The sequence below is a fragment of the Centrocercus urophasianus genome, unplaced genomic scaffold (assembly GCF_019232065.1).
Source record: "Centrocercus urophasianus isolate 14NV4802_14NV808 unplaced genomic scaffold, USGS_Curo_1.0 seq_56, whole genome shotgun sequence".
NCBI lineage: Eukaryota > Metazoa > Chordata > Aves > Galliformes > Phasianidae > Centrocercus > Centrocercus urophasianus.
Window position 1 is genome coordinate 804,005 of NW_024885155.1, and position 18,252 is coordinate 822,256.

At 53.5% G+C, this 18,252-nt stretch overlaps 1 protein-coding gene and 1 long non-coding RNA gene across 2 annotated transcripts; both read right to left on the bottom strand.

Moving 5' to 3' along the window:
* Positions 1–1,742: 1,742 nt before the first annotated feature.
* On the bottom strand, positions 1,743–10,978 carry RNF126 (ring finger protein 126). The gene is made up of 9 exons (XM_042835943.1): positions 10,873–10,978; positions 7,759–7,817; positions 5,942–6,005; positions 5,277–5,518; positions 4,047–4,115; positions 3,899–3,968; positions 3,576–3,669; positions 2,805–2,920; positions 1,743–2,586 (listed from the first exon to the last, which is right to left on the bottom strand). Exons 1-9 carry the CDS (start codon positions 10,945–10,947, stop codon positions 2,437–2,439), a joined length of 939 nt encoding a protein of 312 aa, XP_042691877.1. The 5' UTR covers positions 10,948–10,978; the 3' UTR covers positions 1,743–2,436.
* Positions 10,979–13,089: 2,111 nt separating this feature from the next.
* Positions 13,090–18,131, bottom strand: LOC122169645. The gene is made up of 2 exons (XR_006171604.1): positions 17,102–18,131; positions 13,090–14,965 (listed from the first exon to the last, which is right to left on the bottom strand). It is a non-coding gene; the product is annotated as an uncharacterized LOC122169645 (long non-coding RNA).
* Between the last annotated feature and the right edge of the window lie 121 nt (positions 18,132–18,252).

Here is an 18,252-nt window from a genome sequence, read left to right on the forward strand (position 1 = left end):
CCTGCGAGATCAAAGCAGCTGCAGCCTGGTTGAGCTGGCAGAGCCAATGACAGAAACATTCCAGGGCAATGACTCAGTGCCTCCTCACTGCCGGCCCCCAACAGCTTTGGCAAATGGCAGCTGATGTTTCCTCCAACAAACCTTCCCTTTTATTCTGAAAAAAGGTTCAAGAAATGTCACACAACACCTTCCCCCTCCCATAGGGAGGTACAGCCCTTCTTAGGAAGCTCCGGGACCTGAGCAGTTCCACTCAGTGCTGGATCCTCATTGATTTGCTCCGTGGTTCTGCCACCGTGTGCCCATTCTGTGACACCAGCAGGGCAGAGTCCAGCTGTCCCTGCAGGGTCAGCAGCTCCTCCACGTCTCAGCCCCAGCCTTTTCCCCGCTGCGCTTCCATCAGCCACATCTGAGCTTCTGCTTTTGAGTCATCAAAGAGACAAACAAGTGCAAGAGCTTCAGGTAGGCGTTGGGACAGCTGGGTCACCAGCAGACTGCTGCACGGGGCAGGGGGAGCTGCCTGCAGCTGGCACTGCACAGGGCTGGGCTGCCCTTGGCAAAGCTGCCTCAGCTCTCGCTGTGCTCAGTGCCGTCTGGAGCCAGCAGAAGAGTGGAAGTCCAGGACTGCATTTAGGTCAGACCCCAGAGCCCCCTGTGCTGCTTCCTGGCCTCAGAGACCACAGATACTCCCTCAGCCCAGGATGCAACCCTAGGAGCATCAGAGACCACCATCAGCTTTACCCCAATGCACTTTGCCTTGCATTTGCCAGGAGCACACGACCAGCTGTGGATGTACAAACCCTCCCATGCACGCATCCCACTCTCACTGCAGGGCTGCTTCCCACAGGTGGTCTGTGATGCTGCTTCACCTGAGCAATCCTACAAGGTGAGGAAGGCTGCAGCCTCCCCAGGAAACATCCCACAGCCACCAGGAGCCCCAGTCCTCTGGATGTGCATCTGTCCCAGAACAGCACGGCTGTGGACAACAAGACCCACACATCATCACCTGATGCACGGTGTGCACAACACCTCCACCAGCACCAGGGAGATCCACTGCCTGCCTCAGATCCCTGCAGCAGAAGAGGCAGCAGCTCACACCTCAAGCAGCCCAGTGCTGCTCACTGCTTCCTCTCTCCTGCCAGCACTGCAGGGTGACACACAGCCAGGAGCCTGCTTTGTCCCCACCTCAGCCCAGGTAGGTCACTGCCACCTCCACTCACATTCTTCTCATTCTCCAATGCACAAACTGTCAAACACACCCAGGTATTTCGTCTCTCTCTCCTTTTTTTTTTTTTTCTTTTTAATCAGCTGTATTTTAAGTACCTTCGAAATACATTTTATTCTTTTTTTTTTCCCTCTCTCCAAACTCTTGTTTTTCCTGTCTATTATTTGATCACAATGAGATGGGGCTGCTCCTTGCACTGATGCACGCCCAGTCCTGATGTTAACAGTGGAAAAATCTGTTCAGAACTGCAACGGGGAGATGTAAAAAATACAAAAAGGAGCAGGCAAGTATGCTTTTTAGTTGCAATCCTGCAGCCAGCCCCTCAATAACCCACAGGCCTGCAATGCACGGAGGGGTGTTGGCCACGTTGAAGCCTGGAGCTCCCAGCATACCTGCACTCAGCATGCCAGGAGGGCTTGGACAAGCCCAGCCTGCCCTTGGGTGAAACCAGGCTGCTCAGCACAGCAGTCTCTGGAGACCTGAACCTTGTAGTTTTCCTCAAATCATGCAGAACGTCCCGTTGAGCTGAAACGTCCATTTATTTAAACAGCAGTAATAATTTAAAATTATAAAAACCCCCTTTCAGTGTTGAGTATCAGAAGGGCGAGGTTGTAAAGAAACAAAAGAAATGGGACTCGAGATGAGGGGGTGAGGAAGGGAAGGATGATGGGGTCTGTTTCAAGAGTTCATTTGCTCAGTGACAACTATTTGCCCTCCCCAGGTGAAGATCCTGGGAGGGAGGCAGTATCATTATGCTTTCATTTTTCAGATTTCAATCTCCAAAGCAGAAGAGATAGCATCTAAGGGGAGGAGGAGGAGGAAAAGCAATAAAAAAAAAAAAAGGAATCTCAAATTCAAAACCTTATCAACAACCTTTCCATTCAGAATTGCAACCACCAGCTCAGTGCCTTAGGTTTCCCATCTGTGGAGCACTGCAGCCTTTCACTGCAATTGTGAAAAGTCCACGTGGCAAAAGGGATGAATTTTATTAACAGACAGAGCTCTTTCCCCATGACAGAACTTGAGGCTTCTCATCTCTGAAGGATCCAGAGTCTCCGTGTCTTCAGAACTCAAAAGGGAATTCTGGGGGTGCTGCTTCCCCCTTGCTACCCTCCCCTTGCTCTGCTCTGGAAGCCCCTTTTGCTGCTTATGTTGGCTGGGGAGGGAAGAAGGACAATGGAGAGGGCCCCAGGGACAGAGGGTTGGATTAAGATTCATGAGTTGTTCGATGAGTTTTCGTTACTTGGTGAGCTGGAAGAAGAGGAGGAGGAGGAGGATGAGAAGTTCATCCCTGTGAGTCCAGGGGGGTTTGTAGCAGTGTTTTGTCCACTTAGGCTCTTCCGGCACACAGGACATGTGTCATGCTATGGAGAGCAGACAAAAAACAACACACAAGCAATAAGGAAAACTGGATTATAAACAATACAGGAGCAATTCTGAAGGAAAAGGCTAAAGATTACACTGCTGTTCGTGCTCAGGCCTCATCATGAGGGTGTAAAAAAACATTTACAGAGCAGAATGGTACCACCAGAAAACATTTCAGTGCTACAGAACCCAAGAGACCCACACAGAAGGCACCAACCTGCTCCAGCCAAGGGACTATACAGCTGTTGTGGAATAGGTGATTGCAAGGTAACTGCCGGACGTTCTCCCCAACTGTATAGTCTTCTTTACACACAGGGCACTCTAACCCAGAATCTGTATTGCAAATGGAAAGCAAAACACAGCTGAAGAATAAAGCAGAAAACAAAGGACCTGATCGCCCTCAGAAGGAGATCCCATCACCTTCTCCCTTTTTTTTCCCCTTCCCAGCAGCTCTCGTGGCTTCTGTCCCCTTCCCTGCTTCATCTCTGCAAGTGGAAAGCTTGCTGCTTTGCCCTGCCACCATCACTCCCCCCTTTCCACTCTCTTGCATCACTGTTCCCTTCCTCATAGCACAAAACACGTTCAGTGAACAGATGCATGCACACATACCTGTAACAAAGCATCCAGTGTTTGATTTGCATCTCTCCAACCAACAAACTCTCACCCAGCTTACAGTACAGCCTGGCTGAGCTGTCAGCACATCCCAGCACAGAGCTGCAGCCCTGCCCATCAGCATGCATGTGCTTTTTCAACTCTATTCACACTGAATTCTTTGGAACAGACAGTTTGCCTCCCCAGGGCAAATTCAACCAGTCTACTCTGCCCTTTCCATTGCAAGAGTATAGCAGAGCTCAGTAATTCAGCTTTCTCCCCACTTTGGAGATGTTTTAGGCCTGGAAGGTACCAGCAGACCAAATGAAAATCACAAGAAAGCGTTGAAACAGAATTTTCACAGATCTCTTTGTGAACTGGAGGAGATAATACACACCTACGTGTTCCTGTGTGATCTGTACCGTGGGGAGGGCCTGGATCTTTTCTTTGTCTGCTGGCGGTGGTCCAGTGTTTTCAAACTGATTTAGTAACTGAAAAAACAATAGGCCACAGAAGGCAGAAAGATGTGAGCTCAGCAGCACGCAGAATCTGTTCATTTACCAAACGAGGGCACTTGAATCCAGCATCCCCTGCGCTTTGGACCTCATCTCCCATTTCTACACCTTCAGTGGTTTGTTCCTGCTGCAGCACAATGGGTGCTGACAATTTAGCAATTCGTACCCAAGAGGACCTGAGGCTCCATTACAGTGCTAATTTTACCTGTGTAATAATTGCATCCAGGCCGTTAGCACCCCAGGCATAGTCCATTGGATTTGAATGCAAGACTCCCCTTTAAGAATAAGAACAAGAATTAAATTCAGGCACAAGTATGAGCAACCTCAGAAAGAACAGCTGAGCTTCAACTCACCAAGGACCAAGTCCTAAGTTTGGTATTGTTGTAGGTGCAATAATACCATTGACCAGCTGCTGAATGATTCTGAAAGACAAGAAAACCAGGATTAAACAAGAATCTGTATCTGCTAGCTCCTGGTTCAGAAGCCTGACACGGAAGGAGTGGCTAAATGCTGTCACCTCACCAGAGAGAATGAGAGGAAAATAATAAACTGGTTATTCATTGACAAAGAGAAAACCAAATGCTTTATCCAGATGGAATGATTTCTGACAGAGACAGCAAAAGTTTTCCCAGGATACTTTTAAAGAAGCTGCAGTCTTGTTCTCTAGAGTCTCCTCTTATTTTTCCTCTCACGAATAAAACGTTTTCACAATACCCAGAGATGACCAGGAAATGCTTTCTCAATGTGTGCTGAAGGGTCAAACCCGCCAGCCTCACTGCAGCTTAGGCTGCTGTGCTCAGTCAGAAAAGCCCCTAAAAGTCAAGGTGAGAGCTGAGCAGAAGCCTGACCATCCAAAGCACGAGCTCACAGAGGACAGAGCTGGGCATGCACACAGGGCGCTCACAGCTACGAGCAGCTTTACACTTCAACAGAAGAAGAAGAGACAAAAGGATGATTGTTCCCCTGTACTCAGCTCTGGTGAGGCCGCACCTCGAGTGCTGTGTCCAGTTTTGGGCCCCTCACTGCAAGAAAGATATTGAGGCCCTGGAACGTGTTCAAAGGAGGGCAACAAAGCTGGTGAGGGGTCTGGAACACAGGGCTGATGAGGAGAGGCTGAAGGAGCTGGGAATGTTCAGCCTGGAGAAGAGGAGCTCAGGGGAGACCTCATTGCTCTCTATAACTTCCTGAAGGGAGGTTGTAGGGAGCTGGGGGTCGGCCTCTGCTCTCGTGTCATCAGTGATAGGAGCAGAGGGAATGGCTTCAAGCTACGGCAGGGGAGATTCAGGCTGGACATGAGGAAGTGTTACTGTTCAGAAAGGGTGGTCAGGCACTGGAATGGATGCCCAGGGAGGTGGTGGAGTCACCGAGCCTGGGGGTGTTCAAGGAAAGACTGGATGTTGTGTTGAGGGACATGGTTTAGTAGGAGCTATTGGGAATGGGTGAACGGTTGGACTGGGTGATCTTTTAGGTCTTTTCCAACCTTGGTGATTCTATGATTCTATGATTCTATGATTTGTGGTGAACTCATCAGTGAAAAAACCAACCCAGGTTTTCTGCACAAGAACCCCAAGGGCTGTTCTTACCCCTCCAGTGTGGGAACCCCCTCGTGCCTGCCAGCAGCACGCCGCGTGGCGAGACGAGCGCGCGGCTGCCTCGCGCCGTACCGGTGCCTGGACTGATGCTCTCTTTCCCTCCTGTTCTCAGAGTCTCTGTTATCTTCTGACTGCACATTGGACCCAAATGGAATCTCAAAGCCATCGTCAAAAATCCCAAAGGCAAACTGGCCGTAGCCCTGAGGCAAAGTGAACAAGTGCTGATCCACGTTCTGGAAGGGAGAGAATTGGAGAGCAGATCGTGATGAGAAGAGAAATAGATCAACTATGCGGTCTTTCCCCAGCCTCCCAAAAATGATTTGTCTGTAGAGCCCTTGGTTGATACAGGAGCTCAGTGCATGCTTAGAAGTAGCTGAGGGAGCAAAGATTTCCCTGGTTTCTCTGTAGCTGCTGCGTGTTTCTGCACAGCAACACACCCAGCCAGCTCTCCAAATCCCAGCTCAGCCCCCCTCTCAACAACAACGAGCTACAGGTGATGGTCCTATCAAAAATATGATTTGCAAAGATTTCAGGAGCCATTAATACTTCCTCCCCCATGCTTAGTCAAAATCTAGGGAACATTTAAACAACTAATAGAAAGATATTGATTCAACAGCAAGAAAGAAAACCTTTGAAGAGAGAGAGAGAGGACTTGCCTCAAAAGGATGCCTGTTCTGCTCACTGGTTGATGCAGAGGAGCTGGTTTCATTCTCGGTGTTCCTGAGAAGAAAAAAAAAAGCATTGCTAAGTATCATAAGGGTGCTGTGAAAAGATTTTCCCAGCAGAGGGAATCGAGGGACGTGAATCTGACACCATGAGCAAACAGCAAAGCTGCTCCTAACAGCACACAGGAAGTTAGTCAGAGCTGAAAGGAGCCACAGAGGTCAGCTCACCCGCCCTTCTGCTCCGGACCTACAGAAATCAGGCTGCCCTCAGATACTCATTTTCTCCTTTTTCACTCTCTGCAACCCTCATCACTCACATCACCATCCATCTTTCCCCACCCTTTTAGATTCCAGTTTGATGAAGTTATGGAAAAGTGACTGATCCACCAAAGATTCCCTGCACAATTCACCTCCAACAAGTCTGCTTGGTTCCCTGGGGCAACAAGAAGAGAAGATTTAAGGTACAAACCCTGACCACTATGACCCAGATGTGTTTAAGTCTAATCCTGAATCAAAGGAACTTCTCTATTGCAGAAGCATGTGACCAAAAGGGAAAAACTCTTAATGCCACCAGGCTTCTGCTTTTGGACTGCTGCAAGATTTACTGCTCAGTACCCAGCCCTATGCTTCAACATTATAGGTAACAAAACCCAAAAGGTTCAGCCATTAAGAGACTCTCTCCAAGGTCACAGCCAGTCACCAACATAGGAAGGATTACCCAGGGTTGATTTTCCACCTCTGGGTTGGTGCAGTGAGACAAAATATCACCTTCTCAGTACAGAAAGCTCAGTCTGTGAAGATCACCTCCCTGCCACCTCTGAGAACGTGCATCTAAGACACGTCCCAAGCTGTCTGTGTGCCAGCCTGACAACTGGTAAACGCATCTGAAACATTCAGACCCTTCTACTCTTGCCTATTCTGACACTGCCAGAGAGCTGTGCCACTGCTCAGTCATCAGTAGAACATGTGAACACAGATCTGAGCTGCTTCAGCGCAGAGCCCAGAGCCTCAGTCAAGGTGCAGTGCTACAGTACTTCAAACCACGTTACATACAGTCCCCATGTGGCAGATTCCTCTTCTTGGACAGCTGGAATACAACTGTAAAGAGCCTACAAAGATCAGGTCCAGCTGCCAGACCTCTTCAGGGCTAACCCAAAGTTAGGGCCCACTATTGAAGGCCAATTGACCAAGTGCCTCTCAAACACTGACAGGCACAGGGCAACACCTCTAGGAAGCCTGATTCAGCAAAGGAATTTTGTCTGATGCTCCATGCCCTGCATCCCCAGCACATCTCTGTGCTGCTCCCATGCATCCCACTGCTGCTGAGCAGGGAACAGACCTCCCTCAGCACTTCCCCAGCTGCAGAGAGATGTCAGGTTGCTTCTCAGCCTTCCTTCCTCCAGGCTTGACAACCCAGGCATGCTCAGCCTCTCCTCACAGCACAAGCCTGCCAGCCCTTCACCACCCTCCTCTGGATGCATTCAAGCATCTTAATATCCTTCTCATGTTATCTCTGCCCTGATGACTCAAAGCAGTTAAGAGCTATCACATGCCATGAGGAAAGACTCTGACACCTTTTCCTGTTTGTTTTGAATCAACACATTCCTCCCGCTGCCCTTTACCACTGTTGATCTACCTGCAGATGCAGGCTATGCATATTAAGCACTACATAACCATAGTAAAGAAAGATAGGCCAAGTGTTGGCCAGAACTAAAACCTGTGTAGGATGTGATGCTGCCTTTTACCTAGAAAAAGAGCAGAGTAGATTGAAAGCACCCTAACAACAGCCACTGAGAGCAGCACATTACCTTGGCTCTTCAGGAAGTTCTTCAATAAAACCAGATTCACACCGTGGGCAAATGTAATCCTACAGGAGAAGAAACACTGAATGAGAAAAGCAAGCAGTTGGCAAAACCAATACTGGGATACAGAGAACACCACCTGGTATGACAGCCCCCAGGAAAGCCATCCTGCAGCACCTTAAGGAGCAGCTTTATTTTGTGGGTTAGATGCAATATGCTGTATTTGCTGTGACACCACAGCTCACTTTGACTGCACAAATAACCAGATCAGAGAGGCAGTCGGTCTGAAATTCCCCTAGATCACACCAGTCTCACAGCAGAATGTAAAAAACCCAAATAGCCCACCCTGTACTTGTTAGTTAGGGAACTCTGCCCAAATTAAGATACTTGACCAAGTAATCAGGCGTAGACAGAAGGACTCCTCTCACCACCTGGCTTGAGCACTTCTGTAACCCAGTTTTAAATGCCATTCAATTTTATTTTAAGGGTAAAAATGGCTTGGCCAGCCAATACAGATACAGCAGAGCTCCTATGAAAGCTATATTAAGTACACCCACTACCACTGTGACTTGGCACAGATGGCAAGCAGAGAATGCAGAGCCACAAGGACCCCCAAGCCACCCCTCACACCAACAGGAAGGGAAACCATGAAGCCTGAACCTGCTTTGAACTTGGATTTATATAAGATGTGGATAATACTAATTGATCCCCAGCACAGACAAAACATGAGGTAACATGTGATGCAGTTCAGAGCAAAGTGAAAGCCAACCCACCAGCTTTCCCAGAAGGTCAGCACTGAAACACTGCCCTTTAAATATCTGTGTGTTTGTGGGGCTTCCCCCTGCCACCCCCCTGAAGGCTACAGCATCCTAACGAATGAGATGAGGGAATCAGGCTAATTACAGCATCGTTCTCACTTAGGAAGGGCTTAATGGAAAGCTATGGCTGATGTTGTCTGGGGTTCCCAGCACTCAGAGGAGACACAAGTGGGTCATTCTGCAGCACACAATACCAGAATGTCACACTCCCACGCTCATTACAGAGAGCTACTGCCACCCTTGTGGCTTTTGATACTGAAGACTGAATGTGACAGAATAAACAGCCTGTGTATTCAGAGCAGGATTCTTCAAGAGTTTGCTACAGTCACTTTCCCCCCTCCCCCTTAATTCTGGGTGCAAGGAATTTATACTTTGTGAGCACACTTGCAGCCAAAGGGAGCCCAGAGCACTTCAGCTCACTCAAGGAATCGTTGGGCTGTTTAGCACAAGGCAGCCACATGAGAAGTGACACCACAGGACAGCACTGAGTCACAAGAGGAAGTGACAGATGCTGCACCCAGCCCCAAACTGAGCCTGGTTCAGGGCTGCCATGGCACAGGACCTGGGAGAGACAGTGCCTCATGTAGAAACTTCACACCCTTGCCACTGCTGCATCCGAATTGTCCTAAGGCACCAAGATTCCCAGGAAGAGGAGAGGCTGACAGCTGTGTGGGCTTTGCTCCTCAAGGCATCACAGACAGAAAAAAGATAAAACCCAAGCAAAATGCAGCAGGGCCAGAGATCCACTCAGCCCTGTCTCTGTCTGCCCAGCAAGATAAGGAAGCAGCAGACATCCTCCATCCCAAGACAGAGAAGCTGCTGCTCCCTCCCTCCTCCGGGCAGGCAGTTGTGAAATAACTGCATTTAGAGAATTTGCACAATGTTTGATTTCAAGAGCATTTCTGCACCAAATCACCAGCATGCAGGAACTCCTGCACACTCTACAGGAAAACACATCAATTATGCCTGCAATAACCTCATCCTGGTTTACGTTTCACCCATACATCATCAGGATAAATTATTACACTCGACACAAGAAGTCAGCCATGCAATCCTCTCACCTCTCCCATATAAGGGAGTTGCATGGGTTTGTTTTCTCTTTGTTTACAGACTGAATGTAGAGATCAGCAAATTCCTTTGCAGCTGGAACAGCACAAATGTCACAGCTCATTGTTTCTCAGGTTGCTAGAATGAATCTTTCTCCACTTCATGCTACGCTACCTTCAGCAGTGAGGTCTGCAAATGGGAAGTAAAACCAGTAAGCTCGGATCCTGAAACAAGCCTGTTGACTATCATGAGATCTGCATCAATGAAAGAAGCTGTCAGCTCCCTGCCAGAGCCTGATGCTCGCTACTAGATGCACTCTGCTGGCCCAAAACCAACACAGGCCACTGGAACACAAAGAAGAGCCTCCTGTTCCTGGATTACAGCCTTTCAGCTCCTGAGCCACTTTCTCTCCAGCTGGGCTGTTTGCTCAGCAGGAGCGTTATCACCAGCTTCGTCTTCAGACTCAAACACACTTTGCTCAATTGCCACCAAGGCCCACCCTCACCTAAGCACTGAGAGAGAGCAAAAGGACGCAGCACGTTTCAAACCCAAACTCACCCAATCGACACAACCACGGTAAATAAATGCATACAGGCGACTTTTAGAACGCAGTGAGTGATTTAAAAAAAAAAGAAAAAAAAAAGAAAAAGCAACGCCTTATTCTGACGAGACACTACGGAATGGTTTAGAATAGACTCGGTAAGACCCAAAAAGCCAAAGGGATCCCCGAATCAAAGCCAGCATCTGGCAGCCGAGCAGCCCGCTCTGTGAAGTGGTTCCACGCCGGCAGCAGAGCCGGGCTTCGTGCAGAGCTCAGTTCCCGCCCCCTCCCCCCCTCCTCCCGCCGCCCCCGCGTCGCGGCACTGACCGGCCCGTATCTCCAGTAGAAACCCCGGCAAAGCCCCGAGGGGCTCCGACCGAAGCAGTACAGCCCGAAGCCTCGCTCAGCTCAGCGGGCCCAACGCAGAGCCAAAGGACGGCGGGGGACGGCCGCGCCTTTGGGGACGAAGCGAGAGGGGAAGAGGAAGGAACGCGGGAAGGCGGCGGTGCTCCTCAGGCCCGCCCGGCCCTGCGGCCTCCCCCTCCCCCTCAGCGGCCCCCAATCGCCGCAGCCCCCACCGCCCCTTCGGCCCCGGCCCGGCCCCCCCAGGCCTCATCCCCACGTGTCCGCCCCGCGGGGTTTCTGCCCGCCCCAGCGTCGTCCCGCGGTTCTCCCGACCCCGTCACGGCGGCACCCGCGCCTCCCCCGACTCACGGGCAGGCGGGGAGCGATCTCGGCCGAGCAGCAGTGGCAGAAGAAGCGGCCCGGCTGCGGGGAAGCCTCCGCCATCTTCCCACCCCCCCCGCGCCGCCCCGCCCCGCCCGGCGACGTACGGAGGAGGGACGGTGGCTGAGAGGGGACAAAAAGTGCACGGCGGCAGAAACGCGCGAAGTGGGTGGTGCTGAGGGGGGGCGTGTCTTTTGAGGGGGCGTGGCTTACCGGGGCGGGGCCAATGGCGCTGCGCGGCACGCGGAGCCGTAGGCGCGCTCCCGTCCCCATTCTCGTTCCAGATCTGTGCTTTTCATCTCGGTAATAAAGCCTAATAATTACTTTAATAAAGACTAACGATTACTCAAAAGCCGAATAATTTCCTTATTAAAAAAAAAAAAAAGACCTGGAGAGAGACTGAGCCCATCAAAAAGAGGGCAAAGCGGTTTTCCCGTGAAAAAAAAAAGCCATATTCTTTTAAATATCGGCCCTGCCCCCACCCCATCGCCTGGAGGGAGCTGGGTCTGCTCAGAGAGGATTTGAGTCACCCCAAAGGCAGCGGTGGGGCGGCTTTCTCACGGTGCTGCAGAGCAGTGATGAGGGAGGAGGTGGCACCTCCAGAGTCTGCATCAGCAGAGCAGGGTGCTGCTGGGGCGGGGAATGAGGGGAGATGGGAGGAATGGGTGGGGGGGGGGGGGGGGGGGGGATGGGATGGGATGGGATGGGGATGGGATGGGGTGGGGTGGGATGGGGATGGGGGGAGGGGCACCTCTGGGCTATACCACAGTGGTGGTGGGGATGAGTGTCCCTCTGTGACCCCAAACCAGGGATCTGAATTCCCAGGCACCTGGGAGTGCATTAGCCTCACATTGAGACCTGCTGGGTTCAGGAGTGGGGGCAAATGGCATGGAGCTGGCAGCCACCCCATAAGCCTGACAGGAGCCTTTGCAGGAGATGCAAAGAGCGTGATGCCACTGTCAGGAGGAGGAAGAGGAGGAGGAAGGCTGGGTTTCACATGGGAGCAGGCCTCAGGGCAGGGCGTGTTCCTGCAGCCGGCACAGATGTGGTGCCACGTTCCCAGGGTACCTGGTGGGGCTGGGCAGGGCCTGCGGCCACCTCTGCTGCCACTCGCAGTGCCCGGCTGTGGGTGTTGGTGATGAGCTCACCTCCTGAGACATGACTTAATTCCAGTGGTGCCAGCGTGCCAGGGGCTGCTGAGGGGCTGCCGTGGGCTCTGTGTGTGTGTGCACACATGTGCATGCTTATGTGTGTGTGTGTGTGCATATGCATCCATGTGTGTGGTGCTGGGTCCTGTGCCCGTCGCACTGAGGGTGTCAGCAGGGTGAGGATCCCCAGCACCAGGGTCTCTCTGGGCATGAGCGTGCCCTGCAGGCAGGAACTTTTCTAATTAACAAACTGCAGGCCGTGGATAAAACCCTGTGACTGAGGGATTTGCTGACACGAGATGTGCTGCGCTGAGATAAAGCCCAGACATGTGGCTGTTGTTCTGCACAGACGTTGCACTGAGCAGACGTGTTTCCCCTGGCACTCCCACTCTGCCGGCCCCATCTCCTGTTCTTTGGGAGGTTGGGGGGGGGAGGGTCTCTTGCTCACAGCATTCCCCATCACTGGGGATGGATGTGGACCTTCTGGAAAGGGCAAGCAGCACAAACCAGCAGATCCTGGGCTGCTTTGCGCTCGGTTTCCCTCTCTGCTCCCACCTCCCCCATGACACGGGCAGGTCATTTTCTATAAGGACTTAGCCTCTGGGCCCCTGTCTTCTTATACAAAGTGGTTGCTGGAAGGCGATCCCTGCTCTCCTCACCCAGCTGTGTCAGTCTGGAGACCTGCAGGCAGCTGTTGGGCACAGCCCGGCTGTGCTCTCATAGAGCTCCCCAAGCCCCAATGCCTTCCTGCACCCTTCCTGCCAAGGGAGAAGAACTGGTGCAGCTGGTCTCCCTGCTCCTCTCCACCCAGATGGTGTATAATTGCTTATTTTAATTAATATATTGGAGGCCACTCAAAGGAAAGCGGCGAGATTTGTTAACAACCACCGCAGGGATCGTCTGCCAGCCCCAACCCATTCGTGTCACGACGGATTTGAATCGGCCTCCTTTTGAATTCCCTCACAGACAGATCAGACGATTTGCATCCCCCCACCTCACCCTTTCTGGCCCGTCTGGGGCTGAGCTCTGCACCGCAGCCTCCAGCATCTCCTCCAACCACATTCAGTGCTGCACAGTCCCTGGGACCCCACCTGCTTCCAGGAGCTCCATGGGATGGGGGAAAGCTGCAGCCCTCGGGGGACTGCTTCTGAGCTCCACCTCAAATTTCCCTTTTTAAAAATATTTTTCGCCTCCCTCACCCCCACCCCTTTTTTTTTTTTTTTGATTCCTTGCTTTTCTTTTCCTATGCTTAATTTAAACCATTGTTTTTCAAGGGAAATTTTAATGCGAAAAACATGTTTTTCTACTAACTGCGAGCCTGGGCTATGTAAGCAGTCAGTTTTCTTGTCTGAAGGGAGCTGTGGGGTGGATGGGGCTCTGTGGGAGGTGTGGGACCCGCAGTGGCTCTGCCCTCAGCTGCCTGCAATGCACGCACACCTCTCAGTTTGGGCTGGGAAGCGTTCACCCCAACCATCTCCCCTGCACCCCAGTCAGACCTGCACGGCTCCGTGACGTTTTATGGAGCTGTCGGCTCTTCCCTGCAGGCAATCTTTGCTCTTTCCACAGCGGCGGACGAAGCATTTCCACTGGGGAAACCACACGGGCAGCTGAGTCATGGCTTGTTTACACGGCGTGCCCGTGAAAGGTGCTCAGAGAAGCATCACCGTGCAGCTCCATGCATGGGGACCTGGGGACAGCACTGGGGCCAGGCTGTGCAGGTTAAGGCATGGAGAGAGCAAAGCGTGCAAGCTGCGCATGTGCACAGGTGGCTTTGTGCACGTGTGCTGGGGTGGCTTTGTGCATGCGTGCAGCTGAGTGTTCGCCTGCCCTGTTTCACCACAGAAGCATCCCCTGCATGCAGCAGGAGGTGAAGCCCTTTGCACCCATGGGGCCGTGCAGGGCTGTGTCAAGAGCATCCCCCGGCCCCAGCAGGTGACCTGAGCTCATGCAGGCAGCCAGGGCTGCTGAACGGCTGTGCCACCCCACGTTGCCCCGGCCTCCTGCCCGTTGCACCTCCCGGGGCTCAGACAGGCATGCGGGCAACTAGATTGTTTTGTAAGGAACTAATTAAGGCAGCTATAAATCTGCGTGTGCATAGACAGGGGAGATGAAAACCAGAGCCAACTGCAAGCCATAGACAAGAGACATCTGTTCTTTCACTCAGAGGGAAACGCACTCCGTCGCACACAGCCCCTTCTCCTTGGCTGCGTGGGGCCCCGGGACGCCCCAACTGCCTCCCCTCTGCCTGCTCCCCCCACGCTCCCTCTTCCACCTCCCACAGAATCACAGAATAGCTGGTGCTGGAAGAGGCCCTAAAGCCAATTCAGTTCCAACCCGGCTTCTTTTCTTCCCCTGCTGGAAGGAAAGAGGCATCAGGACAAAGCCGTGAAGAGCAACAAGGCACCAACTGTGGGTGCAAAACTGTGGGTGCTGCCCTGCACGATGCTCCCAGCAGCTCTGCTGTGCTTTGGTGCAATGCTGGGCACAGTGAGAAAGCAGAATGGGTCCCTCTCTTGACATTCCCAGCCAGGGCAGAGCTCCTGGGGTTACAAAGCTGGAGCAGACAGCTCACATCCAACTGCAGCCAGAGAGTGTGCCGAGCGCATCGCTGCCAGCGCGCACTGTGGGGTGCAGGCAGCAGCATAGATTGAGGTTTTAATTAAGCATTTGACACAGTGCCTTGTGAATTCTTACCCGAATAATTAAATCAAATTGCCTGTGATAGGAGTGCTTTTATGACACACCAAAGACCAGCATGAGGCGGTGGCAAAGAGCAGCAAGGAGGGCTGGGGGCTGTGAGACGAGGCTGGGTGGTGAGGTGGTTGGCAGCAGTGTGGGAGCAGCACGCAGGGCTCTGTGCAGCACAGCAAGGATGCTGCAGCAGGGAGCAGAGCTGGGAGCAGCAGGTCAGGCTGGCGGAAGGGCAGGAGGATCTGCATGTGATGAGAACTCGAGCGGTGATCAGATCTGCAGGGGCAGGTCTTGGGAAGCCGGGCACCCCGCGCCCCTCCCCGCACTCAGGCTCCCACCCTTCCCTCTCATTTTGCAGAAGTGGAAGTGTCCCAGTAACATGAAACGATTACTGAGGTGAGGAGCATCCAGCTCAGCACTTCTTGGCATTTGTTCACGGCTTTTCATCTTCAAAGCTCCTTGTAGCCATTAGCTAACTGCTAATGCAACCTTCCTGTGAGATAGTGCAGGATCAAGCAGAGGAACATTATCTTGCCGCAGCAGATGGGGAAACTGAGGCTTGGAGAGGTGACGCTGCTGCCCCGGGCATAGGGCGAAGCTGCGTGTCAGAGCTGGGGGTGGAGTGTGCCCAACCAGGGATCCAAGCACAGAGCATTCAGCCCTGTGCTCTCTCCCCAGCGCCGGTGATGCAGCTGTGAGCAATACATAACTCCCTGGTTTGCCTGGCTATGCAGACACGGCAGAGAAAATCCAACCCCCTGGGGCAGCACCCAGCAGCTCACCTGGCTTTGCAAAGAGGGAAACTGAGGCTGGGGTCAAGCCTTGCCCTGGCCTTGCTGCAATCCGGTGCTCAGCAGGCAGGCAGCCAGCCCCAGCACCCCAACAACCCTGTCCTTGGGGTACACAGGGGGTGGTGCTGCTTGCACAAGTGCTGCTGCAGCAGGGAGGGTGGTGGGCTGCTGGGGCCTCCTGCTATGCTTCATGGGGGAATCAGCATCTGGAACTCTGCTGGACTTGTCCAAAACCTCCCAGCTACACCCACAGGGTCGATATGAAACCTCTGTGCCCTGACCCTGGGTTCTGGGAGAAACACTTCTCAACTGACTGTCTGCTTGTAAATTGCAGCTCTAATCGGTTTAGCAGAGTTTAATTAGCCTGAACTGATGAGAGAGGCGAGATTCCCTCCTTAAAGGATCCCGGCAGTTCAAGGGAACAGAGTCATAGCTGCCTCTTGAACCTCAGCCTGAAATCTCGCTGCAGACCAAAGCGTAACGGGAACCTCCTGACCCAGCACAATACCAGCACCCAGACAGAAAAGGTCAGATGCGAGGCTGCCATTCACTGCGGCTGCAAAGAGCTCCTTTGTCCCAGCTCTGCCCGCCGCCCCCGAGCCCCACGTGTGGGCCGATGGCTTTGGCTCCCAATCTGCAAGGAGCTGAGCTCCAGGGAGAGCAGCGGGGCCCTAAACCTGCCCCAGTGCTGCAGCAGGGCAGCTTTCTCCCATGGTTCCCAGCCTTCCTTTCTCTCCCTTTGCCGTACCAGTGCCAACCTGCTGGCTTGCAACTGCTACCTGCCCCATTGGTGCGTGCAGCAAGGGATGCAGTGGGACCCCCCCAGCTTGCAGCAGACTGCTCAGGTGGGTTCTGCTCCCAGTGCTGCTTGAGAACCAGCTCCGGCCCCCTCCCCAAGACCATCTCCTCACAACCATCAGTGCTTCCTGGACAGCAGAGCATGGGGTGATCCCGAGCCCTCGGCACACTGCTGCCCTTCGTCACTCAATGAAGGAGGAAGGGGCCTGAATTGCTCCCCTCCTGGCCTCCAGCTCCTTCTGTCCACAGCCAGAAAGCAGAGCCCAGCTGTGCTGCTCCATCCAGATGTGGCGGCTTGGAGAGAGGTACGACCCCATCCCTGCCAGACACTCTGGTTGTGCAATGCTGCTCTCAGCCAGGGAAAATCCCTTCTTGGCCTCTGTGAAGCTTCTCTGACATCCATGAACATGTGAGCAAGTGCATCACTGCCCGCTCTTATCGAATGCAGCTCAGGGATTTGGCTCCCCAGCCCTCTGTCCTTACATGGGCAATTGCTTGCAATGGATGGCACATGCTGGGAACACAGAGATGGGATCGAGGCAGGGACAGCTGCTCAGCCTGAGGCCGGCACCATGCTGCAAACCTGTGCTCCCTGGGCTCCCAGGTCCCTCCATCCTCCTCTGGGACAGCAGGCGCCTTGCCATGCCCCACAGCACACGCTCTGCTCACAGGCAACGTGGCACTTCAGGCCCCAAGGGCTTCTTCAGCGATGCTCTACAGCTTATACCAAAGCCAAACCCAATTCTGCACTCCCTAGTGGTGCAGAGGGAGAAGAGAGAGGAGACTGACCTCAGTGGAGAGCTGGCAGCTCCCCATTCCCACTCCCTGGCAGGGAGGGACAAGGCAGTGGCAGCAGACACAATCGCCCTGCCTGTGGTCCTGCTGGCATCACACCCCTCTCTGGCCATGTGGCCACTGCTGTTCTGTGTCTTGCTGGACCCAAACTGCATCCAGCCAGATCCTGCACCAGAGTGATCTTCTCATGCTGTGCTGGCATCAGCTCGGAGCGAGGCGGTCGCTGCCGGAGCAGAGGGGTGGTGCGAGCTCCCCAGGGCCATCCGCATGGGGCCCCTTCTCCTGAAAGAGCCAGACCAGATCTGTTGAAAACATGACCTCAGCTGAGGCCAGTGCAAAGGGTAACGTGTTCCCCTCAGCTGCACAGCGTGGAGGGACAGGGAGGTTCACGGGCTGGAAAAGGCCCCTGGAGCAGCAGCGAGGAGGAGTGAGGCAGGAGGGACCCCGTGGTCTGGCTCTCTGCTCTGGGCTGATGGTTGAGGACTCTGGTTGTACCCCAACATGTTGTTGGCATGATGGCACCAGGCAGGAGACCACAGGATGTTGGTAAGGACCCCCGCCCTCAGTGACAGTGTGTGTCGTGGGGGGTACAACCCCCCCAGACCTTCTCCTTTGCTCCCACACTGTGCAGGGCTTGCTCTGACAAGGGCTGCTGCTGCCAGAGGAAGTGGGACCTGACAGTGCCTCAGTTTCCCTATTGGCACAGCGTGGGTGATGCCGGACTGCGGAGCTGCACAGCTGCTCGGGAAGCAAAGCTGAAAGGAGCCACGCAGCACAGACCCAGCAGGGTTCTGAGGTTCCAGATGGGATCGGGGGGCTCACTCTGGCTGCAGGGGTACAGGGTCAGGCAGGTGGGCACCCTCCCCTCCAGCAGTCAATTCATCGGGGTCTCCCCATGCAAAACTCTCTCCTCCTGCTCCTTGTATGCTCCTCAGCTTGGGGGTACCCCAAAAGCTGGCTGTGCCACTGCCCCCTCTGTATCGCCAGCCAAGGCGGTCCAGCCGTGGACATACGGACACACGGACATACGGACACACGAACACACGGACCCGTTCCCCCCACGCCATCACCCCTCACCCCGTACTCCCCGCTCCCCCCCTTTCCCCGCTCCCTCCCCGCCGCCCCGTTCCCCCCCCGTCCCGCCC

What these genes read in the sequence shown, in the direction of transcription:
- RNF126 (XM_042835943.1), bottom strand. Translation starts at nt 10,947, where the DNA reads ATGGCGGAGGCTTCCCCGCAGCCGGGCCGCTTCTTCTGCCACTGCTGC. An exon ending in GATCACACAGGAACACGTAG is followed by an intron (nt 2,921 to 3,575) that starts GTGTGTATTATC and finishes TTTGCAATACAG; the next exon opens with ATTCTGGGTTAGAGTGCCCT. An exon ending in TAGTCCCTTGGCTGGAGCAG is followed by an intron (nt 2,587 to 2,804) that starts GTTGGTGCCTTC and finishes TGCTCTCCATAG; the next exon opens with CATGACACATGTCCTGTGTG.